Source organism: Nanorana parkeri, unplaced genomic scaffold (genome assembly GCF_000935625.1).
Source record: "Nanorana parkeri isolate BGI_ZX_2015 unplaced genomic scaffold, ASM93562v1 scaffold1431, whole genome shotgun sequence".
Lineage (NCBI taxonomy): Eukaryota > Metazoa > Chordata > Amphibia > Anura > Dicroglossidae > Nanorana > Nanorana parkeri.
This window is the reverse complement of record NW_017307699.1, coordinates 290,110-317,438: the sequence shown is the minus strand read 5'-3', so window position 1 is coordinate 317,438 and position 27,329 is coordinate 290,110. Positions and strand designations below refer to the sequence as shown.

Sequence of the window (27,329 nt, the reverse complement as noted above, 5' to 3'; positions counted from 1 at the left end):
AGAAGCGATCTGGCGACAGGTAAGTCGCCAGGATCGCTTCTGTTGTAAAGCCGACAGTCGGCTCTACAAGTTTAAACAGAGTCCCGGCGGCAAAAGTCGCCGGGAGTCTGTTTAAACAGCCCCGATGCTGGCGACGTACACTGTACGTCGTCAGTCACGAAGGGGTTAAACATATTTTGCTTTGCTTTTGTTTCTGCTTTCAAGTCGATGCGAATTCATGTCAAATGTGTCCGAAACTAATAAAATTATATCAAACTGGCTTTCAATGGAAGTCCTTTATCAGCTACGGAGTATAAAGCCCTTGTACACCAGCACTCGTTCACAGAAATGAATCTGAATTAACAAAAACATCTTTATAAATTTCATCCTATAAGATCTTAAGAATAAAAGATGAAAATAAAAAAAAAGGGTTATAGTTTGCCTTCCTGCATTTTCCAATAAATCCCCCATGCTTTCCTTTGTTCCCAGGATAGCTGTTACAGAGGGAGATAGCACACTGAGCATGGGCACAGTACTGTATAAACGAGCCAAGAGCGCCTGCTAGCAGTGCACTTTGAATGTCCGCAGCCCATCCTGGCTAAACGGCAGAACAGGCTGGATTGTTGGGGTGTGAGGACGCTCACCTAGAGGTTTTCTCAGACAGGCTGTGCAGGACCTACAGGTATGCACTGGGAAAGGGGCAACTTTTTAACATCTAGAAAGTGCTTTGCAATGTGCAGGGGATGACGGAAAGCATGGAGGATTTTTTGGGAAAATGTGCAGAGTGGTGGACTAACCCTTTAATACACACACAAGAGTTATGCCTCTAATCAAATGTTAAACAAATGGACACTTGAAAGCACTGAGAGAAGGAAATGTTCAGGACGGAGGAGAAAGGCTGGCCTATAAAAAGGTTATCCAACACATGCATACTTTCGGAATGAGTCTGTCTCCGTATTGGTACAAACCCAATTAAAGGATTTCATACATCAAACACATCTCTGAGGAAATCCTTATTCTAAGGTCATGTCTTATGAGGTAGCTAAACCATTTTTAGCCACAAGTCACCATAGCAATCCAGTTTGCTATTCTGTAACCAGAGAGAAACACAAATTCTCTTTCCCTTCACGTCTCTAGCCAAGAGAAACATCCCGGTGCCAATACCTACTGCATCAACTGGCCTAATATCACAAGCAGTTTGTCTCAAACATTGCCTGCACAAGTGTGTCATATTCGGGAAGAAAATCAAAGGCAACCGAAACCCTTTCAATGGGAACTGCTAGCAGTGGCTGTGCTACTAAAACACAAATTTTCTCCGCACACAAATCTCTAGAGGAAAAAAAAACGTCATCCCATTCACAACCATCACTTAGGCCTGGTTCACACCTGGGCGTTTTACAGCGCGTTCCTACGCTCTGTAAAACGCTCAACATGTGAAAACTAATGATTGCCTATAGGCATGGTTCCCACCTGGGCGTTTTACAGCGAGTAGGAACGTGCTGCAAAACGCCCTACGCCCAAAGTGGTACAGGAGCTTCTTTGGGGCATATTTGCTGCGCGTATCCATTGGGATACAGCCAGGTAGCCCTCGGAAACGCGCGTTTTTCGCGCATTTTTTTACCGCGAATCGCAGTAAAAACGCGCAACGCCCATATTCGATATGCCTAGGTGTGAACCCAGCCTTAAAAGGAGAACTATGACATGAGTGATTTCCACTCACGTCATAGTTCTAAGCCGACCTGTGACAATGAGACTGTCACAGGTCGGCTCAGTAGATCGGGAGGTGAGGGAAAACATACCAGGCTCCCTCACCTCTCGATCCTGTCACGGCTCTCTGCCGTGACAGGGGGAGGGGCTGGATTCCCCTCTCCTATCTGCCAGCGCTGACTGGCGGAACGGACGGGGGAGGGTACAGCTGGCTCTGCCTCTAGATAGGCAGAGCCAGCTGTCACTCACGCAGCTGGGCGGATCCCGTCATCTAAGTCGGGATCCGCTCCAGGTGCGGCGTCTCAGTATACCGCGAGCTGTAGCTCGCGGTATACTGAGCTTAGGGTGACGGGAGGACGCTAGTTTGTGTCCTCCCGTTACCCCAAGGAGAACTATGGGGAAAAACACTGACCCCATAGTTCTCCTTTAAAGGTCCATTCACACTAGATTTATTGCAGAATGGCCTCCCAAGGCACCTTGACAATAGACATGTGTTGCAGCACAGCAAAACATGCATTGTGGTGTGCGGATGCAAATGGAACAGATTTCAAAACTACACCTCTCATGTTGCATTAAAGTGCCCTTAGTCACTGCATTGCTATTTAGTCAAAAAACACAACCCTTGGACACCCCTTAGGAGGTGCATGCTCCAGGGAGGAAGCTGGTCACTGCATTGTGCAGACTTTAGCTATGCAGTCTGCTGAGCAGCTGCTTGATTATATTCTATCAGACAACTGACCAATACTGCACAGCCAAAGTCTGCTACATCCTGCGGCCAGCAGTGAGGATCAGGTTTGTTCAACCCTTTGGTTCTCAACTGGTGGGTCGTAAGCCAAAAGTGGGTCACCGCATGCCTTACACTTTTCTAGGTGAGCGGCTCCTCAGCCCCCCCCCTAGCGCAGCACTGTCCGTTCTTACACCAAGCATTCATTCAAAATATGCTGCCCGGCGCAGAGTGTTGACTTGACGTGGGGTGGGTTAGGGGTAATGCCACGAAGGAGCTCCCTCTATGCGTGCATTGCTTGAAGCTCCTTCGCATGTTCTGTAGATGTGCCTGGACTGACATCACATTCTGGCTTCCGGCACTTCTACAGTTGCACAAGTGAGCTGCACAAGCAATGTACATATAGCCCACGCTGCTATGCATTCCATTGCAGTGCGAGAACTACTGGTTTAACCCATTTCTGCCATTGGCACAAGGTTTATGATCACTTCCATGGGCTCCAAACACTGTATCCCAGGCTCCACTGCCTCTTGCAGTTCCGGTACTACTATGGTGGGAGTCAGTGGTAAGAGGAAAGAGAGACCGGCGAACATCCATTTGCTGATCTCCTATCCGGTGAATAAATCCAGAAGTGACAACTCATTCTCCGGTGAGGTTCAGAACCTGTCACCTGTGTAATGTGATATCACATGTGCTAGCAAAGTAGTAAAAAAAAAAAAAAAAAAGGAAAATAAATTTAAAAAAACATTAAGAAAAATAGAAATACCCAAAACAAATGTCTAAAGCCCCCCACACCTAGACGCATACATTGTGTGCTGGGAGCAATAATTCTAGGGCCATTATTTATGGTCAACTCTGAACTGATTAACTGTTAAGGTCTTTAAAGAGTCACTTACGGACAATTTGGGAAAAATTGTGACAAAAAAATGAAGGGGATGAACTAATCTTCAGCCCTAAAATGTGTTTTGGGTGCAAAAAAAAAAAATGCAAAATGTCTCTGGCAGGAAAAGGGTTCAAGGCATGCTGAGGTTGTGTGCTTTCACTCAGGCACACCACTCAACATCACATACACTTGTACTCTGCTCTCACAGGCATAAAAGGAAATGAATGCAGCTCTCCGGAACTCTTCTAAAGTATTTCTTGGAACTAAAATGTACACAGATTTAAAAGAAAACAGGAGCAAAGAATTGAAAACTGCAGCATGAATGTATTCTTTTACTTTAGTGACACGTTACATGCAATGTACGTCAGCACACGGCATAGCGCTAATGCACTGCAGTGAATTGACCTTAAAAGTAGATCTAAAAACAATTTTTTTAAATTAATTTTTGGACTATCTGTGCCCCACTGAGGACATAATCTTTCACTTCCTGCCTCAGAGATACAAAAGATGCAACAAAACAAATGGAGAAAAAAAACCTTTCCATATTTTGGAGAGATTTCCTCTGACAGTGGTCACCTGAAAATGTGTCCCCAGTGGAAGATTTCCCGTAATCCTGTTCCAGTGTCAACTCAAAATTGTGATCATTTCTAGTTCCAGAAATGGAGTGAATCTCACCAGCAGGGACAAAGACACTAATAAAACCTGACAGGGGTCATCCCTCAACCAAAACCAAGGAGAAAAATGTTAGCTTTCCAAGCACTTTTATGAATATCTACATCCTTCAATTACACGCTGTTAGGATTTCTGTACAAGGGGTGGTGTTTTCCGTGTTTGAAACCCACATGAAAACGTAGGTCAGCAGATATCCATTTACCTCAGTGGTGTAGTGTTCAGAGTCTGAATTTGACCTGCTTTGCGTATCTCTGGATGCAGCATGTATTTATGAAATAAGGCAAACCAGGTCAAATTTTTTTTTTGCTGTAACTTGCTTTTAAATGCATGCATCTTACCGCTGCCAAGATCATACGCAAAATGCAGCAACAACTGGGTACACAAGCCCTAGTCTTTTTGTAGGATCGGCCCACCCAATACTAAATCACTCACTGATTCTATCCCTTGTGTTTGCACACCAGGGACCTCCGACTAGAGTGATCTGCTTTGCTCACTCTGGTTAGTGGGAGGTCATAGAGGCTGCACTTGATGTGGGAGGTCATAGAGGCTGCACTTCCCAAAACAAATGTCTAAAGCCCCCCACACCTAGACGCATACATTGTGTGCTGGGAGCAATAATTCTAGGGCCATTATTTATGGTCAACTCTGAACTGATTAACTGTTAAGGTCTTTAAAGAGTCACTTACGGACAATTTGGGAAAAATTGTGACAAAAAAATGAAGGGGATGAACTAATCTTCAGCCCTAAAATGTGTTTTGGGTGCAAAAAAAAAAAATGCAAAATGTCTCTGGCAGGAAAAGGGTTCAAGGCATGCTGAGGTTGTGTGCTTTCACTCAGGCACACCACTCAACATCACATACACTTGTACTCTGCTCTCACAGGCATAAAAGGAAATGAATGCAGCTCTCCGGAACTCTTCTAAAGTATTTCTTGGAACTAAAATGTACACAGATTTAAAAGAAAACAGGAGCAAAGAATTGAAAACTGCAGCATGAATGTATTCTTTTACTTTAGTGACACGTTACATGCAATGTACGTCAGCACACGGCATAGCGCTAATGCACTGCAGTGAATTGACCTTAAAAGTAGATCTAAAAACAATTTTTTTAAATTAATTTTTGGACTATCTGTGCCCCACTGAGGACATAATCTTTCACTTCCTGCCTCAGAGATACAAAAGATGCAACAAAACAAATGGAGAAAAAAAACCTTTCCATATTTTGGAGAGATTTCCTCTGACAGTGGTCACCTGAAAATGTGTCCCCAGTGGAAGATTTCCCGTAATCCTGTTCCAGTGTCAACTCAAAATTGTGATCATTTCTAGTTCCAGAAATGGAGTGAATCTCACCAGCAGGGACAAAGACACTAATAAAACCTGACAGGGGTCATCCCTCAACCAAAACCAAGGAGAAAAATGTTAGCTTTCCAAGCACTTTTATGAATATCTACATCCTTCAATTACACGCTGTTAGGATTTCTGTACAAGGGGTGGTGTTTTCCGTGTTTGAAACCCACATGAAAACGTAGGTCAGCAGATATCCATTTACCTCAGTGGTGTAGTGTTCAGAGTCTGAATTTGACCTGCTTTGCGTATCTCTGGATGCAGCATGTATTTATGAAATAAGGCAAACCAGGTCAAATTTTTTTTTTGCTGTAACTTGCTTTTAAATGCATGCATCTTACCGCTGCCAAGATCATACGCAAAATGCAGCAACAACTGGGTACACAAGCCCTAGTCTTTTTGTAGGATCGGCCCACCCAATACTAAATCACTCACTGATTCTATCCCTTGTGTTTGCACACCAGGGACCTCCGACTAGAGTGATCTGCTTTGCTCACTCTGGTTAGTGGGAGGTCATAGAGGCTGCACTTGATGTGGGAGGTCATAGAGGCTGCACTTGATGTGGGAGGTCATAGAGGCTGCACTTGATGTGGGAGGTTATAAAGGCTGCACTTGATGTGGGAGGTTATAGAGGCAGCACTTGATGTGGGAGGTTATATAGGCTGATCTTGATGTGGGAGGTTATATAGGCTGATCTTGATGTGGGAGGTTATAGAGGCTGAACTTGAACTTTTTTTTCCCAACCTAACTACATAACTATGTAAGATTTTAGCTACAAGGAAGGTTTTTTTAATTGCAGAAAAGTGCCTCTTATGCAATAAAGGCTTCTTACCTGCTGTTTGCATTTTTTTGTGTGTATTCCCTGCCAGTGCATGCATGAATGAATGAATGAATGAATGGACTCCCATGTACAAGTGGGGTAGTTAATTCCCCCCCGGACCAACGAATTAGGATGGCTGAGGATTTTGAACCTGATAGATAGAAGATGTCGACGCCAGCAAAGAAGCTCGGGGATGTCACATTGCTGGAAGAGAGGCGAGTATAGTTGGACCTTAAGGAATTACTCATTATGGAGGTTACCACTACTTACACCTATTTATGAAAGTACTGGTTGCTTTATAGTGACTTTTGGTTTCAATGCTTTAAGTCACAGACCAGGAACAAGTATGCAGATGATTCCTGACTTTTCTCCAAGTCTCCTGTTATGCATCAGGAGAGACGTCCATTGACCCATAAACATTTCTAGAATAAATTTCTGTAAGTTTAAGGCCCATTCATACTTGTGCATGTGTTAGTAAAAAAAAACCTTTGTCTAGTTAATGTGTGCTTATATAAAGTATTTTAAATGTGTTTTTTTAATGGTTTTGTCAGGAATTCAACTTGGCCAGTTTTAGAAAGGAAAGAAAAACTGAAAATGTGTATCTTGTAGACCTGGAGCACAAATAGGATGTTCATCCTATCCATTTATTCTTCTCTTATCTCTATGGAAGTAAAATACAATCTTTAGCTGGCAAGAAAATGCAACCAGGCAGCATACTGCCAGACTTCCAGCTGTCAAGATATTTAAACCAGTTTTAAGCTGGCCATATACATTAGTGAACAGTCAGACATGCATGCACGATTCAACCATCTCACAATGTCTTCTGGGCCAGTTTCTTCCCTGAACAGCAGCAATCTAGTCGCATCAGTGCTCCTGTTCAGCGGAATAGAGGGAGTCATGTGTATACTGTCCTGTAAACTTGAAGAGCAGTAGCAGTCAGAATAGCTTTCTATTCGGATTGTTTTGTTCATCAAGAATGTTTAAAGTCATCATGCACTGCCCCATAGACACTGGGCTGTCGCCCGAGATGGGCAAAGAAATGCATGAATCTGGAACCTTACCCAATATCTTTAGGAACGGTCAGGTGAAGGCTACACAGGTGATCTCAATCTCTTGCGACTTGCAGATTAAACTATTTTCTTACAATTATTAACATTCATTTCATGTGCTACAAATGAGAGAAGTGCCATCAAGGGGTAAACCTTTCACAGACAAAATATTAGAATTGCCTTATTCTTCACACGGCATAAAAATAGTAGAAGATTTCCCTTCATTTCCTGTCCCAGGGACCCAACAGGAAGGTAAAAAAAAAAAACCCTCCCAAGGTGAGGGGAAATCCCCTCTAATATTCCATTCACACAACATCATCTCCAGACCAGACTGTTTCGAGACCCAAAATGCATCCTAATGTATCCCTATGCTATTTCTGCAATGCACTGGAACTGCGCGCACAGGTTCACACCATTTTCTGGACCAGATCTGGTCCGGAAAATGGTGTGAACCTGCCCTTAAACAGTAACGAGGAATCTGTTTTTAGCATGAATTGGCATGTGGTTATTGTAAATGTAAAATTGTTTTGGGCTCGATATGTTATAAGCCAATTTCCTATGTTCTATAAGAATAAACAAACACAACAGACATGTTTTCTATAATGTAATATATATTTGACAATAAAAGCTTTTCTTTTATGTTTTCGTATCAGACTATATTAGCACACACAAGAGGCTGTAACATTACACTTTTACACCATAAAGATTGCTTCAGCTGCTTATATTTAAGCCGAGGAAAGCTCAAGTGCACAAAGACAAGAGGCACCTTTGAAATTGCCATAAGCATGCAGAAAGCCAACACACCATTTTATTATTTTCAGAAGCAGAGAGGTGAAAAATCAAAGATTTCTCAATGGGTATCATTGATCCAGAAGCTTGAGTGTATAAAGTGGGCTGCAAAATACCCTTCCCTGCCGAGAGCAAAATGTGGCATGTGGAGAACAAGCAGCAGGGCAATTCATGTGCTTCTTTTCCAGATAGACTGGCATCGAAAATAACTTGACAAGGCACAGATAGCACTTGCTGTGTCCACTCCTCCCACCGCATACAGGCTACTTGCCTTTCTAAAACTTGTACAAAGTGACAGAACAACAAAGTCACTCGCATGTTCTAAATCAGGTCACTGGAACTGGCCACATTAATACATAATTAAAGCATTCAACTTTAGAAACCGCAATCTGCAGCTGGCGCATAGTGGGCCTCAATAAATATGAGTGGATTTGTGCTGCATCCCATTAAATGACATACATTGTTTTATTTAAATGGAAGCTGGTTAGTTGCAGAGGGCAATATTTTGTATTGGCAAAGCCCAACTGAACTCTCAGTATAAATCAACTAAATATATTGCAGGTACAAGAACACAAAAAGGTGTAGAAAGCAGACACAACCCAAGTAGAAAAGCCTTTCTCAGGAGGACCCTTGCTCTTGGTGTGGAAGCAGTGGTCTCTCTGCAGAAGTCTGACACGACTGAAGTCTGAAGTCTCTACAGCACTCCAAAACAGATGGGAGCATGAGCTCTATCCAGTGCAGCGATACAGGTCTGACTCAGCAAGGGTGTGTTGGACCGCTACAGAGAGATCATTGCTTCCAAACAGAGCAAGAGTCCTTCTTTTCAGTATGCCGGCGGGGGTAGGCTCTTTTACTTCGGCCGTGGCTGCTTTCTAAAAAAAGATGTACTAAAATGTATTTAGTGGCTTTAAATTAAAAGTTCTATTGGGCTCTAATGGTGAAGTTAACAAAATATCCACCTTTAAAAAAAATATGGCATGTTTTTCATAAGAAAACTTTAAAGCTGGGAGACATGCCAATACCCCGCAAGGTAGAGAAGCATCTCTGGTACTGAACCTGTGGGCATAGAAAATGTAATTTCTTATTGACGTGAGGAGTGGCCCCTACACGTCTCAGCATTAAACAGCTGGAGCATTACCACATTCAGCTGTAAGCTAGTAACGTACCATGCAGATGATGTGAAGAGAAATCTGCCCTGGACTGTGATTAAGAATGTAGTGATTCATATGGGCTGGGCTTGTACTCACAAGTAACATATCAATAAACAAAATCATGTCTTGAAGTTGTACAACATAAGAATTCAAGTACGGGGTGATGATGATATGGCGTGAACTGGAAACATGTCATAAGTTATAGCAATTATTACATTTCTCCACTTAAAACGTTATTTGGCCCCTGCTCTACAAAAAGTCCTCTATTTAAAAGGAGAACTGGACTTTTAATATATACAGTGATATCAAATGACTTAGCAGCTATATAGTATAACCTCTGACATTTCTTTCCCTGGGCATTGAATGTCATTCGTCCAGTCCACTGGTTTGCTTACTTTGACTTGTTTCTGAAAACACTTGTTATCTGTCTGTCATACGGAGCCATTAAACCAGAATAGCTACAGACATGGACAATTTTTTTTTTTTTTTTTTTAACTAGTTCCGTGTTAGTGAATTAAAGTACTAAACCTGTACCAGTCATACAACCAGCATATGCAGAAGACAGTGTGCAAAGGCAGTCCTTATATTTGCAATAAATTCTAAGGCTGCTTGATAAATTAGGGCCAATGCGTTTAAAGAAGATCTCCAGGAAAACCTATTAACCCTTAAAGTGGGGCTACCCCCCACACTGCAAGGGTTAAGTGCTCCTTTGTGTCTAGGGACAAAAATAACAAAAGATTATATACTCACTCGAAGCTGAGCTGGCCAGCTGTCACCGCGCTCCTTCCAGCCAGTCTCCACAGAACATTGAAATCTTCATCACGTTTATACACAGTGTATAGATGTGATGATTTACAGGACCTTAGATTGCGGCAGAGGGGGAAGAGACATTGCAGGGACTGGTCTAAGCAGAAGCCAGCTCGGAGCTTTGGGTGAGTTTCTCCCCCCCCCGCTCTCTTTTTTAACCTAGACACAAACTAGCACTTAACCCTTGCAGTGCAGGGGTAGCCCTACTGTATGAGTTAACAAAAACATTCCTGGAGTGCTTTAAAGTAATCTGTTGGGAAAAACAATACCTTGCAACACACACCAACCATTCACATCTTTATAACTACCTTTGGTGTCTTCTGCAAAGGAGGACACACTAAGATTTTCCACCTCAGTGGTACACTTTGTAATTACTAGACAGCGGAAGATGCCAGAACGCCTTACTCTCCAAGTAGCGCCCTTCTACATTAAGACCAGCTTTACACTTTTATGTTGCGGTAACACACAGTACTACAAGCATGTTACATGCTTTAGTGTTTTGTTGTCATTTTTCAATGGCTGCCCAACGCAGCGAAGCAACAAACTGCAAAGTAACACATTACCATGTATTGTTGTGTGCTGCATAGGGACAAGTAAAGCAAGTGCGTTTGTGGCCGTGCTGTTGCACTGGCAAAATGAAAGGGCTGCCTTAAAGCAAAGCATGTTAATGTATCGCACTGAAAAGGTGAAGGGGGCATAATTTTTCTGGTTATTAACGGTCTCCCATAGCAACAACTGAATCATTTCCAATCATCTGGGTCGATTGCCACGCGGATGAAACCCCATTGAAACCACTGTGTGCATTAGCACACGATTGCGCATCCCAAGGGTTACTCAGGTCTGAACCTAGCCTTAAATACGTACTATATTTTTCATAGTCTAGGCAGTCAGGAATAGTTTGTGTTAAACACGCAGCAATACAGGTACTGACGCCACAATATGAAATGTAATCTGTATTCATCATTTCCTATACAAATGTCCATCTGATCATCTCCCCTCCTATTTCTCTCTTTATGCTGATCATTCCCATTCCTTTCTTTAGAAGTAGTTTTAGCATATGGTATCATTACTTGTTTGATGCGTGTTATACATGTGCTATCTATGTATGGTTAAAGCATATGTCAAGGCACTATTAAAAATAAAAAAATAAATATATGCTGTAAATATCTGCAATCCATGCACATTGCCCCATATTTTATCAATTTAAAGAGCCTGCAAGTACAGAAAAACACCCTATTAAGGGCTGACAACACACAGCTTTATGTGGACTGAGTGGTGTCAGCCCTGCCCAGTGTCTTTTCTAAGCTACTCAACCACTCCCACTAACAAAATGCTTCCAATTGGATATTTAACAGGCTAAAGAGGGAGAAAATTAATTCAAAGATGAAAAAAAAATCATGTTGAAGCTAATGACAGCCTTACATGATTAGATTTCTCTTGTTCAACTCCTGTCACGCAAAAACATGGACGAAGGAATACCATCCTTAATTTAAAATTAAATATACAAATGCAGTTTTACAAACATGAAGTTTACTTCAGAATGAAACTACATGCATTTTTTTTGCAATCACACTGCACTGAAACGCACGGCATTGTGCGTTCCAGTGCGAGCAATCACACTGTGGGTTGGAGGAGCGTTTGGATTGCCACTGCAATGCATGGCACAGCAACGCACCTCCCGGAGCAGAATTTGTCAGGTCAAAACCCAAAACAAAAAAAACACACTTTTGTTTTTCTTTCAATACATTGTATTGTAAGCATATGACGCTTGAATAGCTTCAGCCAGGGAATGATAGCTGCCAGTGGCAAGATTCTGCTGACCACAGTTGCATATAAATACAGCAGGTAGTGAGCTGGTACAATAGTCAGCCTGCTATTAGCCATTCCAAATTACAATAGCAGGCTGGCTATTGCACCCGCCCACTGCTTGCTGTGCCCTCCTATCAGCATGGAGTTCCAACCAACTAAATGAGAATAGTTGACAACTATTCTCAATATCAATTAGTTGGTTGCAGCCCTACTGCCACTTACGGTATTTAGATAGCTGGCACACATGGCTGTGTGAATACCTGAACTGAGACTGCATCCGGGTGCTGTTCAGCCAACAATTTTTCATCCGGCTCCTTGCCATTTTTTCAGTATAAGCTTGTCAAGTCAGGTGGTAGCAAAAGAGCCATCCACTGTGCAAATTTTGGCCAATTCATCAGGAGCAAATGTATGGCCCTTAGAAGTAGTTGACGTTTAACAAGACCAGAAGCAATATGTAAAGTAGTGGGGCTGTTAATTGAACTGGACCATCTCTTATCTAGAACCACAAGATATGAGAGATCTGTTATGGCTACAGCAATGGTCAGACAAGACACTTGTATACGCAGATGTGGTTACAAAAATGTACATTATTCTTCATGTAATAAGTGCAGATGTCTACGTGGGTGCCCGATATGTCGCTTGAGATCTGAATGTTATTGTGTTTGTCTCAGAAGGGGATGCCCTGCTCTGAATCAGCTCTACTCCAATAAAGATTCTGGAAACAAGAAATCCCTAGGATGTCAGAAATGAAAGAACCAGAAATTCCCATGGAACCACCACTTGTGTACAACTTAACTGCTTTCCTGGGACCCCTCTAAATAACCCTAGAGCAACATTTTAGTGTACTTAAGTCCTGAACAGTGAATTTTGATTGGCTGCTTTAGGTTACCACACTTCATCGTGGCTTGATCAAATCCTGCTTATTAGCCATCTCTACCATAAATATTCTATACACATAGTACACTGTTGCTAATAGCTCTTTTATATAACGTAGCTGGCATTCTAGGTTTTGCTAATGGCTGAAAACACACACATTTCGTTGTCAATCATTGCACTAAATGTCTTTGTCTAACCGGTGAAGCCATCTTCCTGTCATCCGCACAAAGAGCAGGTGTGCTCCCAATCTATGAATCTGTACTGTGCACACTGCTGCTAATTTCTGCAGCCACACAAAGGCACATTAGGGCCTTGTGATTGAAGATGCAATCTCAAGAACACATCCATCTAGCGACACTAGGTGATTTGATATAATACCTCGTGTAGTCAAAAAAGGAAGCAGACAATGCGTGTTTTCGGTGGCGCTCATCCACAAGTCGGAAGATTTTTTTTTTACAGGGGTGACAGAATTCAGCAGTGGAAAAGCAGGCTAAGGGGCTTTACCAGTTTTGTGCACCAATGAAGATTTAGAGATTGCCTGGTGTTGCCATGACAGCACATCTGTCAGATTAGAAGTCCCAAATAAGACCATAAGGTTGTGTTATCGAACACTGAAGAAAAGTGACTAGCGAGAGACAATTTAGAGCACGAAGCATGAGAACGAGGATGAGATGTGGAGTGCCCACTTCAATGAAGCACCATACTCCATCTATACAGAGCCTGAGGGTAACACACGAGCGACATATTAACAAAGAAAATATATACTTTGTGTAAGCATTTGTCCAGATACAAATAAATAGTTCTGAGAATAAATACATACATACTCTTCTGCAGTCATAGACTTTGGAAAAAGCTACCAGATAATCAAATGGTCCTTTTACCAGCAAGCATACATCACATTTTCTATTACAGAAGACTGTAGATATGGTCATTGTTTTTGCTCGTGAAAACTGTATTGTACATTTTTAAACATCAGTGTTGTATATTGGCATATTAGGACTTTATAAATAGGGATGTTCAGATACCAAGTACCATATCTGTACTTGTACCAAGTACTTTTCCAGCTCCAAGACTAGACTAGAGAAAAACTCAAACGTTAGCCCTCATTCACACATGAACGTTTTGTAGCGTGTTCTACGCTCAACGAACGCTCTACAAAACGCTCAAACATCTAAATCCCATTGTATTCAATGGGTCTGGTTCACACCTTGGCGTATTTCAGCCCGTCCCTAACACGCTACAAAACGGCCCACGCCTGAAAAGGTACATGTACTACTTTGGGCCGTTTTTGTTGAGCGTTTCCATTGGGATACAGCCAAGTAGCCATCAGAAACGCGAGTTTGTCATGCGATTTTTTTTACCACGAATCGCGGTAAAAAAACGCGCAACAAACGCGCATATGCAATACGCCTAGGTGTGAACCAGGGCTTAGTAGGCAGCTGTCCAAGTACTCACAGATACAATTACGGATACATTTTTGTTTCAGGTCATGTGACAGTTTTTAAAAAAAAACAATACATACTAATGATTTTAGGACAGTGGTGGAGCGCCAGGACCCAGTCCCAGTTGCAACTGCTGCAACTCTGGTAGTTCTCATGAACATGCCAAGTATCTGAACTGGTATCTAAACATCCCTATTTATAATCTATATCTGGAATTCCAAATCAAATAAATGGTCAAGCTGCGACACAAACACACTTCTATTTAGGTTGCGAGGACAACAAATGTCTATTTCTGAGAGCCTAACATTTGGCAGTCTGCAGAATCAGGATGTCTGTGGGTACACATACCATACCAAATAATGTAATATACACTTGTGACCACCTAGTCACGTAGGGGTTAACACTAGAGGAAATTTTAAAACCGAAACGAAACCGAAATAAAAAAAATGTCAGGCCGAAACCGATGCCGAAAATGTTTTTTATTTTTTCAATATTTTATTTTTTATAAACTTTTTACATTTTTTATATTAATTTTTATTAATTCATTAAATATTTTTATTTTTTACTTTACTTTTAGGGGCTTTGGGGAAATATTAGGGGTCTAAACAGACCCCTGATATTTCCCTTTTAAAATAGAAAAAGAGATTGAGGACACAATCCACAATCTCTTTTTCTGTGTCCCCTGTTATCAATGAACAGGAATCCTCTATGAGTGTTCCTGTTCATTGATAACATGAGGATATTGTGTGTTTACTATAACTACAACTATGAATGAATGGGGGTGATGTAGATCACTCTCATTCATTCATAATTGAGGATATAGTTAACATACCATATCCTCAATTATGTACACACACTCAGCGATCACTGATCGCTGAGTGTGTGTACCTTGCTTTTCTCTCTGACACGCTGTCACAGGAGGCTGATCGAGCGGTGTAGAGAGGAAAGCCTAGCCTCCTGTGACAGCGCCGTCTCCGCCCCCACACCGCTCTGCCGGACTGTGATAGGCGGCTAAGAGGTGTGGGAGGAGAGACGCCGGCCGCTCACAGCGCTCTCGTCCTGCAGCGCTCGGCCGGCTGTCACTTTCTTTTCTCCCCGCTGAACAGCGCCCAGCGGGGAGAAAAGAAACCAGGGATGAAACGGAACAAGCCTTTGGATTATGCATCCCGGCTGAGACTTGAGAAGCTCTGGGAAGGGCCAGAGGGAATTGATGTAACAGACTTGAACTTAAAATGTGAAGACTATGTTATAGGGAACATCTAGAAATAGTAATTGTGCCTAAGCAATACCTTGAAAGATTTACTTTTCGTCTTGAATCCCTCATGAAAAAAATAGCAGGGCTCTTCCTGTTCCCAGACACTCTTGTGGTATATCTGCACTGCGAGATCACCCAAGGCACTGTGCCGCTTGCTGCTGTCTCACCAGATTAAGAGGGATATTTTGAGATGTCACTACTGTAATGCATACCATTCTCTTTGCAGGAACAGAAGTTGTACCTGAGGGCCTGCAGTGCAAGCATCATATTACTTCATCCAATCTGTGGATAGGTTTCCTCTACAATTTCCCAAATATTGCACTACCAATCAAGAGGAGCAACTCTGACATGAGGAAGCAGAGCCCTGCGCCTCAACCAAGTTGTCCGGCTCCACATAACAACAATGCAGAACAGGTTTGGTAAGCCAGCAATGGGGGCAAAAAAAAAAAAACAGCTGCAGGGAGACCACAGGGAATACTGGGGTCAAGTACTTTATTCTCGGCTTACTTTTTTGTCATAGTACAGGTCCTCAAAGTTGGGACAACAAATCTCTCACTGCCCAGCATTCTCAGAAATGACTTGAAGGTAAGTACAAATAAATGCTCCAAATGGAAAGAAAAAAAAAAAGTGGTAGAATAGTCAAAGGCCCTACTGGCATTCAGTATCTATGGCAAGTATTATAAGGTAGGTTGGTTTTAATACTTGTAATCCTCCTCTATGAGCATTACAAGTATGAGGCTCAGCATCCCCTCCCCCCGGTACACAAAGAACTGCTTCTAAATGCTGGAAACAATTCGGCAAGGCTTCAGCCCATTATACAGGAATTTGTAACAGTCTATGACAAGTTGCTGTGAAGCCGTTTGTGTTGCAGATGCCGATCGTTTTTCATCCTCTGGTCTCCCTGACAGACAGTTTTAGTGATATAGACCTGTGCAGCGAATGGATTGTTCCAGTGACTCAGCCATCGCAGTAAAAAAAAACAAAAAAAAAAAAACAAGCCCATAAATATGAATTCATTTTCTGGTTTACCACGTTATGTTAGCTACATCAAATACATCTATTACTTCCCTGTATGAAGATCATCAGCGAGTCACATGGGCAGAGAAGACAGAGAGAACGCATGCAAAACAGATAATACAATGGGAAATGTGCTGTGTGAAGTCTTTATTGTCTAAATATTTTATAGAAAATGACAAGTTTGCTTTCCCCATTAAAGTGAATTACATCGATACAAGTCATCTGTTTAAATAGGTAGAAATGAAAAGATTTCTAAAGCCTTCGTAGGATCATATTTTTCTAGCCGCGTGAAACCTTAACAGATAACAAGTAGGAGCAAAGCCACAGAAAATCTCAGTGGACATCAGAGAGGCGCACTGAGCACAGGGAATGGCAGACGCACCAGATACATTGAGGTGGCTGACAAGCTGTCACACAGACACCCCGCCGACAAGTCTGCGCTCCTCCACCCCATAGCAAAATCTACACCTCGCTTATGAGCTTCTACCTAGAGCACAGACAGGGGACGTGTCCACAGGAGGGATCCCGGCTTTCTATCAGCAATGTGACACCAGGAATAAAAAATGGAAAACATGTCCTTGAAACAACATGAAAGGAGCAGTCGTCTCAGGGCCTTAAAACTTCACGCCTGAGGAAAATTAAAATCCTTATGTGCAAATCCAGTAGAGGCCAAAATCAAATCCATTTAGTCATGTGCTAGTTTCCCCAATTGATTACTACTCACAAATTCCTCTATTTGTCAAGTCTGTCAGGAAATAAAACTGAATTATAGCAATTACACTGAATGTAAATATTACCATATGAAAGGTGGGAGGAAATGACAGGTCACCCTGAGCCCTCATTCACACTGGAATCGGCCCGCACGTACAGCTCCATACTGTGTGCAGGGCCGTACAGAGCAGCTCCCGGGAAGGACAGGTGCTGCGTGCGAGTAGTACGCAGCCCCCGTCCTTCTCTATGGCACTACGTGGCTGTACACCCCCCTACGCTCACCTCAAGTGCAGGTCCTTAGGGGTGCGTGTTTCCTGGCTCGGACGCAGACAGGATCCATCCCGTCAGCGTATGAGTACGCTCACCCGCACAGGGCGGGTGAGCATCACACGCAGCACCTGTCCTTCCTGGGAGCTGCTCGGTACGGTCCCTGCACGCAGCACGGAGCTGTACATGCCGGCCTATTCCAGTGTGAATGAGGGCTTAGGGAGGCTTTCCTACAGCCACAAAAAATCTTCCTGGTCTGTTTCATTAACGGCTTGTTCACACACCATGCATGCGTTAAATGCACAGCTCCATGTGATTAACACACTCTACCGTGCCATGCACCTACCATGTGTTAACAGTGCGGGAGGTGCGTTGCATTACCATTCATATGAATGGCACCCCAAACATACATCCCTGCCCTCAAAGCGCTTGACCGTGCCACTACATACGGTACCGCAATACCGTGCATGCACAATCTTTTTCAACCGGTTAGCAAGCTATTGTGGTACTGCGCTTTCCAGTGTGGTCGAGGGCATTGCGGAAGGAGTTGTGTTTGGGGAGCGCTTCAAATAAAATGGCAATGCAACACACCTCCCACACTGAACTCACGGTGGGTGCATTGCGCACCGAACCATACGATTAACGCATGCATGTGGTGTGAACAAGCCCTAAAACTGTATTCCAGGCACAAAAATGTTTTTCTCAATAGAATCATCAGTAGCCACAAATGATAGTGTGCACCAAATGCCTGTGCATAACCAGCTATTACCTTGTACCAGTAGCAGTGACATCATCATGGTGCTGTACATGGTCTGTACAGAGAACAAAGCTGTAGGAGGGACCCAGCAAACCCAACCCACTACAGGCTGCCTGCAGACAATTCTAACTCTTGCAGTTGAGCTCCCCCACAAGGCAAGGATTAGGTGTTTTTGCCTAGGTGCTAAAAAAAAAAAGGAGTTGTACTCAATTCTCAGAGCAGACTTGCTCTTAGACCAGTCCACACAGCCTCTCTCCCCCTCCACTGAAGCCGTCAAAGGTAAGAATCTTGGAGCCATCACTTTCTGTACACGGTGTATAGAACATGAGGACACTTAGGGACAGATTATCGCTGCAGCAGAGAAGGTGGAAGGCTTCAGGGACCGTAGTAGCAGCCAGCCATCTATGCTGTGCGAGTGACTTTTTTAGCACCTAGACAAAAGCACTTAACCCTTGTAATACCCCATTGGAGGGGTTAACAACATTTTTGCCCAGAGTACTGCTTTAAATGACATTACTGTTCTTGGGTTTAGTTACACTTTAATACACAGTAAATATGATGTAGCAGATTACATCCTTGTGGATACCTAAAAGATTAGAACACCACAACAAAATCTGCCATAGTACAAAGTCAAAGCCAACATACAATGAGAAGTGTCAGTTCTAAATCTGTCAATTCTATGAATATTAAAGACCATGGCAAGAACCATCACCCTAAATTGCATGTGACTGTCCAAAGACCGTAGCATCAAAAGGCATTTGCTGGTATATTTCTTCCACCTCGAGGAAACTTTTTAGAGAGCATGCTCTGAACTATAATGAGCTGCTCTGCCTCATGACTGCTCAGGGATACATGACAACTGCATAAATAAATGAAATGTAGATCGACCTACAATTCTGTGACATGACATCATTTATTTATACTCTAGATTAAGAAATCAGATTCATTTGCTGCAAAGTGATGAGAACCCTGCAGTAATGGACAAGCAAAAAGGCAGACACAAGTGTGCCATAAAATGGGGAAAAGGTCACACACGCTGTAGCGGTGTAATGAGAACTCACAGTACGGCCATTTGTTACACTACAGGTCAAACCCCTAAACATGAATACTGGTATTACAGCAGCACTGGCAGCTCCCAACTCTGAGAAGGAAAATCAATTAGCTGGCAGGACAGCTCCAAATGCCAAACAATAAAAGGCTCGCTCCCGCTAAAGTATTCAATAAAAAAAAAAAAAATGCACTCCCCTTCACATCCAAATCGCACACTTTAAAAAACTGCAATTATCCAATAGACTTCCATTTAAGACAAAATTATTGATGGAAAATTATTTTTCATTGGGGAATTTTAAAAGGTGCAGCTATTGCCATTTTATGACCATTATCAGCACTCAGCTGCTATAGAATATTTCTTAATGACATTTACCTCCTTTGCTATAGAGTGGCCAGACAGGAGAGAGAGGAGAACGTTACCTCTGTGCCCTTGGCTGATAAATAAAGTCTATAAGGATTTATACAACTTGGCAATCTAGTGGTAATCGTTCTGCTATTCTAAAAGCTGACCACAAAGAGGCAGATCCTTCAGCAATTACGACAAAAGGTCAGACGCTGGCCCCTTCTCACAACAATTGGCAAGCACCCTGCACACACTTCATTTTTCTCCTACTAAGCAAACACACCATAGCAAAAAAATTTGTTCTGTTAGCACTGTGTTCTACATGTCATACCCACCATACAGAAAGATAGAACATTAGCAGAGTCTCTGTAATTCACATGCTTTAAAACTCAGACACAGAAACCTCATGGGCCAGATTGATTTTGTATGCTTCATGAGTCTTCTGCAACACGTGCAATATGTGCTGTTTTAGTCTTAATTGAAAAATAATCTCCATATACAAACATTTTATAAATATGTTGACAATGTAATAAATACTTTCGAGTTGCACCTTTCCATTTTAGCCTGAGTTTTCATTTAAATTTAAAAAAAAAAACACGTCAACATGCGTTGACAAGCTGACATGCATTTTGATGCGTTTCATTTTAATAAAAATGCATTGAGGTAAAACGTGTGAATGAGGCCTTTGCACTTGTGAACCAAAAGATGTACAAAGATGTAACCTTAAATAGGCAATTTACGGTAAAAGCCTTTACTACTCTGATATATTAGGATTATAATATGAGGATGCCTCCAACATCATTCTGAACCCTAAGGCTAGGTTCACACCTAGGCGATTCAGACACAGAGCTGTTCTCGATCGCACGACTGTAAACCGCACGTTTTTCAATGCATAGAGATGTCCAGGGATTGAAAAATCCGCTCGTCCGCGACGAGACGACGGTGGAGCCCGACGAGCAGCTTCCCGGCCGGCCATTGTAATTACACGGCCTGCCGGGAGCTTTACATTCAAGCGATTGGGCGTCTCTAGGAGACGCTCGATCGCTTGTATTAGCAGCTGTCACTGCCGTTCCCGAGTCTGCTGCGTCCGATGCGGCCGGGACTGGCACGGCTCTGTGACAGGACATCAAAGGGAGTTCAGTATACGAACTCCCTTTGATCTCCTCTCAGTCCTCGAATGCAGGAAGTGATGTATTTTACATCACTTCCTGCATTGTGTCACTCTCCCAGCTACAGAAGCTGATGTAGCCGATCTCTACTTCATCAGCTTCTCTGGGGGTCCCTAGGTGACATTAGGGGTCTTCGAGACCCCTGATGTCTCCATAAAGAGGACCTGTCATGTAAATTGGCTATCCCATAGGGGGCTTCTTAGCCACCCCATCTAATAGCAATAAAGTTGTGTAAAAAAAAAAAAAGTAATACAAAAATTAAAGAATCATTAAAAAAAAAAAAAGCCTACATTTTTTTTTTTTTAAATGTGCGAAGACGATTGCGCCTATTGTGCCGCACATGTTACATATCGCCGCAAACATCGGAGTGAGAGCAATAATTTTAGAGCCATTAAGGCCGGGTTCACAACTGGGCGTTTTACAGTCGCCAGCGCTGACTGGCGGAACGGACGGGGTGGGTACAGCTGGCTCTGCCTCTAGATAGGCAGAGCCAGCTGTCACTCACGCAGCTGGGCGGATCCAGACATAATTGTCGGGATCCGCTTCAGCTGCGGCGTCTCATTATACCGCGAGCTGTAGCTTGCGTTATACTGAGCTTAGGGTGACGGGAGGACGCTAGTTTGTGTCCTCCCGTTACCCTTAGGAGAACTATAGGGAAAAGCCCTAACCCCATAGTTCTCCTTTAATCACCGATAACACCAAACTGATGAACAGTAAAAGCGTTTTAATCGTCGCCTATGGGTGTTTTTTGCGATTATGGGTAAGAATAAATGTTTTATAACATAAATGTAGAGAAATTTTTTTTTATGGTACTTTTTTCATTATATAGTAAAAATTTTAACATAAATTGCAAGGCTATAGTCCGGTCATGCTGACTGGTGAAATTTTTGACTGACTGGTGAGACACCATCAAATTTTTCAAGCCCTGTCTATGGGACCGAAACCGCGCAACAACTGCCCAATAGCTCCTGCACCTTTTCGCGGGCCAGGCGATTTCAGTCACGCGACAAACCGCAAAAGGTGTGAGCAGCCTTCATTGACAATGCAAATCTGTGTTTTGCGCGATAAATCGCCTAGGTGTGCACTGGCCCTCAAAGTGCATAGCATACTACAGGATTTCTCTCTTGCCTAGGTGCAAACTTCTGATCGTGAGTTCAAACAAAACAAAACCTGCTGCTCTTAGTAGGGATGAAATGGCATTGTGAATCCCAAAAGTGATTGCCTTGAGTATGTCTAATGTGACCCTTCAGTTATCTTGGGCAATAGGTAAAAAACCGGCACACGCAATGGGATCCGCCCATCTTGTACTTAATTTGCAAAAACGCATACCACCAGCAAACAAACAATTGCTTACATGTTTCAGCCCCCAAACTGAGCCTTAGTCGTAACAGGGCCACGACTTGGGCTACGTCTAAGGCCCAGTTTGGGGGCTGAAACATGTAAGCAGTTGTTTGTTTTCTACCGTTATGCTTTTTTGTAAATAAAGAACTGGGTGGACGAATCCCCTTGCGAGTGCCGTTTTTTTTTAACCTATTGCTCAGTGAAGACTCTGGCAGAAGCTTTTCCAGGCACAGAGGTTCAAGCAGTGGGATTGGAGACAAGAGGGTAGAGCTGCCCCATGTTTCTAAACTGCTTCAGGTATCTTGGGTTTAGAGCATCTGTGGTGTAACCCTCCAGATGTGAAAGCCCAACAGGCATAAATATAACTCTTCATCTGTCTGTCTCTCTCTACCACTATATCACTACCTACCAATCTCTGTATCTCGATCGCTCAAAACTGAAATTGTGAAAACTGCCATAGGATGCCTTGATCTATTTCAGATCAAAAGCTGGCTGAATGTGTTAGAAAACTGCGGTCTTCCCAGCACAATTCCTGTTGCTTTTCTCACATTCATATATAAAAAGGTGAACCAAGTCTGGGAACTCTTCAAAATAGCGGTCAGTAAATCACTGGAACTAAGTGACAGTTACAATCCTCTGAACGGTCTTTAGAAACAACCAGGCAGACGATGGATGCAACTTGTTACATTTGTAGTCTGCAAATGCTCGTTAAAGCCGCCATGAGTATTGTAACTGTATTTGTTAAAGTGATTTGCAGCTCACTATCCCTTCTACAAAATTTGTATCACTGCACTGAAGGAGGATTATAATTTTTCGTCAATGCAATCCAAATCAGGAATTCCATCCATCACGATCACCCAATTTTTCCATTTTAGCCTGAAGTTACATAAAACTTTCCCTTGTCCCATCTTAAACTAAGCAAATCAGTAATTAGACAAAAACACTGATTTCTTCCTGGAGTTAACAGTATACAGTCATGTGAAAAAGTAAGTACACCACATGGAAAGTGTTGGCTAACATCTGAAAAGACAAACATTAGATTCAAACAGCGTCTACAGATAAAAGGTGATAAACATGGGGGGGGGGGGGAAAGATACATGGTGTATTCATTCTAAACTCTAAATGAACGTAAATACAGTTTTATCACACGGAAAAAGTAAATACAACCCCACGTTTAGCATCACTTCATGAAATTATAATCTGGTGTTGCCAGATTGGGTGCCAATGATTAGAAGCATTTACTGGAGCCTGTCTAAGTTAAACATTAGATATCCAGGGGTCTGGTGATCTCTTTGTGTGGTGTAGTCATTCCAAGACCAAAGGGCTCCCCAGGCTCTTAGAAATAAGGTTGTGGATGCATACGTGTCTGGCAAGAGATTTTAAAGTTTGCCAAATGGTTTGAAATTAACTGCACTGTTAAAAGAGAACTATGGCTCAACCTTTTTTTGGCCATAGTTGTCTTTAGAGTCACACGATTGACAGCTGGCTCTACCTCTCTAGAGGCAGAGTCCGCTGTGCCCACCCCCTCACGGTCCATCTCTTTAGTCAGCGCAAGAGAAACAGAGGGAGGGGGGATCCCTGCGGTGGTCATTTTAAGTAAGGGCAGGTTACTAGATCTCACTTTACTTCCTGGAATTCTGGCACATGTGACTAGGACATGTGACCATGCACATAATCTCAGGGGAGGAAAATGCCTTTCCTTAGGATCTCATGAGTTTACAGATGAGAATTCCCTGCAATGTTCTGCTGATGTAACCTTCCCAGGAAGCAACGCTTGAGCACAAGTACATCATTTGTGCCTAAGTGGACCAGGAAGTGGGGGGGGAAAAAAATCGCAAGTAAAATAAAATTGCGATTGTTTAGCTAATGAATGCAAGATGATTTCATATCAGCATGCAGAGCTGTATGCTGATGTGATTTTTAGTCAGTGGTAAAGGTTCACTTTAAGTATAGTGCTTTATAGTTCTTTTCTGTGGTATTCTATCAATCTGCACAGATCAGATAACAATAATACCTTCTTAAGGTGACGTATCCCATCAGCAACTGCCTAGCGAATGGTCTGACATATGTTTAGAGAAAGGGGACCTTATACTGGACATGACGATATGGAAAAGCAAAGCTCGTAAAAAGCTGCTTCAAAAATTACTTCAACTTTAGAGTAATCACTAGAAGCGTGTAGTCAGAGAAAATACAATCTAGTTTCCAATCAAAGCAGCGATTACACATAAATGTAAGGGAGCCAGGGAAAATAGGCTTCCAATGAGAATAAAAACATCATTTAGATTTTGATGCCAGCTGGCATTTGTCAGCACCCTGAATCCTGAGATCCAGCCATAATTAAAATGTCTGAAGGCAGAACTGATGCTCTTAGCAACCAGATTTTTTTAATGTACGAGACAGAAAGAAAACAAAAAAAAAATTGGACAATGCAATGGACAATGCAGTGTTTTTAGGCACTCTCGCATATAAGGTGCATGCTGGATGTAAAGTTCTTATTAGGCCTCTTTCACACACAGACTGTATGATTTTTATTACTAGAAGGATATGCCATCTGCATGTGAACTGCTGACAGTGAGGTCACACTGCATGATTATCCCTTAGGTTCCAGAGTTTATTTGGCCGCACTGGGTGCTTTTCATCCATTTTAAAATGTAAAAAAAAACCTCAAACATTACTATAATATAACTTTATATTAGTCAAATGCCCTTCAAGTGACTAGCTGTAAAGTGCAGAAGACATGGGAAGCAGAGCGACTTGGTAGTTAGAATTTCTGGCCCTAATATGTCTGTATGTGTATGCAATGGATGGGAGATAGGGATTGGCGTGAATTTACAGTATGTAAATTGCAGTTTAAATAAAATGGGGTCTCAAAATAACAGAACACACATTTCAGTGAGGGGTGCAGATCACTATTATTTACAATACACACAAGCTAATAGCTGAAAGTCTACACACTCCCCTACAACTCAAATGAAGGGTATTTCACAGACAACAGTATCTGCCATAAGGTGCTTACAATGCAGTATACAAAAGCATAAGACCTATGAAATCTTGCAACTGGATAATGCCAAATAAAGAGATTATTATAATAGGATTGCAGTCACATGGGTTGGGAGTTCAGAATGTGCACCATTTAAATGATAGAAGGTAGGTAATTAGGCTTCTGTAATTGAGATTATCGGCTCGCTAAATAGGTAAATAAAAATAAATAAATAAAAAAAACTTAAGGGGTGCATGGCACAACCCTATCATTTTTTTTTTATCTACCAAAACAACGTCTTCTAAAATAATATTCGAGCCCCTGCACACTATAGCGTTGTGCTAAGCAGACATTACGGTGTATTTAGCGCACTCTATCGCACAGTGCAAATAAATATGCCGTGCACTAGATGTATTGCCATTCATTTGGCATCTCAATGTATTACCAGGCAGACATGAGCCGCAGTGTAATATGCAGCACTGCAATATCAAGCCTTGCATTCTGAAAAAAAGTAGTACATGCTAGACTGATGGCTGTGGAAATAGACCGTCTAATAAAATAGATGTGAGCAGGGCAGAGGCATGGACAGAGGGACGCTTGCTATGCGTTTCTCAAAGACCAGTTCTCTTTGCGGGTATGCAAACACATTTTCATCAACAAAAGGGTTAGAGGGAAATGACTTACCTCCACATCAGAAACCTTCATTCGTGTTCCTTCTTTACCAACAAATATATCATCAATGTCCACTAAAACATATCGGTCAAGAGTGAGGCAGAGACGCTTGCCAGTTAAGTAAGCAATAGCATCAACAAAAATAAGTTTGTGTAGCCAAAAGTTAAGATTGTTGCCAAAAAGCACCCGTTGGATGCCATCATGAAGGCCCAAGTCTTGTACCACGGTGGCATGAAGTGCTTTGTGTGTAGCAAGGTGAGGAATGGATTCTGCAGACTTGGTGCTAGCCAGCAGTACAGGTTCATACGTGCTATGGTTAGACTGGAACACTGTCCAATCATCTCCAGGAAGAGGACCTTGCTCCACCTCATTAGCTCTGGTAACATACAGAAGTGGTGCATTGGGGTTAATGTGGTAGTCCCTCAATCCCAAATTGGAATGTAGGAAGAGTGGGAAACCTTTCAGTTGTGCACTTAACAAGCTGTTTTCATTAGCTTTGAAGAATCCAATGATGCCAACACCGTATTCCACACAATATTTGTCCAGAAGCTCCCTGTTCCAGGCATCTAAATTGACATATTTCAGGATATTCTCATAAATGATGAGAGCATAGCGGCCCCGATCTTTATCGGTCAAGGTTGGCATATCTCCTTTACCTGGAGCAATTTCTGTCCTGTACCTAAATCTGCCAGATTCCAAGATGGCAACAATCTCCTGCCCAAGCTGGGAGTATATGCTCTCAACAAATACAAGCACCACGGGTTCAGTACGGGAGGTGTCCATAGATTTGGCTGTACGCCAGCTAGCTTGGGGCTGAACCACAATCCTCTGCTGGTTGCTGCAGTCACTAAAGGGTAGAGGGGGAGGCTCCTTAATTTTAGGGCTGTTGGTGACATAGTAAGCCAAGAAGCACATGGATGCTAAGCTGAATGCAATCAACAGCAGGATCAAGCGGTGGAGTTCCAGCTGACGCATGTGCCGAACCAGTTTCCATAGATGAATCATGGTGAGGCCAAACACCCCACCTTCTTCCAGTATTCACCTAAATTGCTTCAGCACTGTCCTCTGGCTGCCCAATGCCAATATGTGGAGTCCCTCAGGAGAGCAGCAGCAACAGCACAGTAAAAGGCAGTAAAAGCAGGACGCGAACAGGTGAAATCGCCTCCAGCCTGCCATTTATGTCAGGTTACCATGGCCTCCAATTCCCATTGCTTCTCTCCTCTCCGATCCGGGCTCCTTAACAGATCTCCACCGCAGAATTACATCCCAATCGCTTCTCACATCTCTTTTCCTCTTGTGCTGCCAAGGAGCTGCTTCTGAAGAATAACTCCCTCCCCAAGTCTAATCCAGACGTTTAATCTTCACCGTTAGGCTGTATCCTAGAATTGGACAAAATAAAACATTGTCAAAAAAAGACTGCTTAACAAGAGCATAAGAACACTTCATCAACTGTTACATTACTCTATAATATGTGAATGGACAGACAGCAGAAGTTCACAGGAACTGTTCCATTACCCTTGTAGAGTAGCAGTAAAATTATCAATATTTGCCTATACCTGAGTAAATGCAACAAAGGAACAAGGTCCTTTCACCTTGTATGAATGACCTTTAAACACTAAAACATGTCGTTTTTCTCAGTAAGATCGATACACATGCATTAAAAAAAAAAAGCACAAAAAAAAAAAAAAAAAAAAAAAGTTTTTTTAGGGGACAGGAG

General features: G+C 42.5%; 1 protein-coding gene across 2 annotated transcripts in view; it reads right to left on the bottom strand.

Annotated features, from left to right (window-relative positions):
• Positions 1-26,987, bottom strand: part of NDST2 (N-deacetylase and N-sulfotransferase 2) — a 70,206-nt gene extending 43,219 nt beyond the window's left edge. For both annotated transcript variants that reach the window (XM_018569946.1, XM_018569948.1), the window contains exon 1: positions 25,625-26,987. In XM_018569946.1, coding sequence (XP_018425448.1) covers positions 25,625-26,617 — 993 coding nt within the window. In that variant the 5' untranslated portion in view covers positions 26,618-26,987. The remainder of the gene's footprint in view (positions 1-25,624) is intronic.
• Positions 26,988-27,329: the final 342 nt, after the last annotated feature.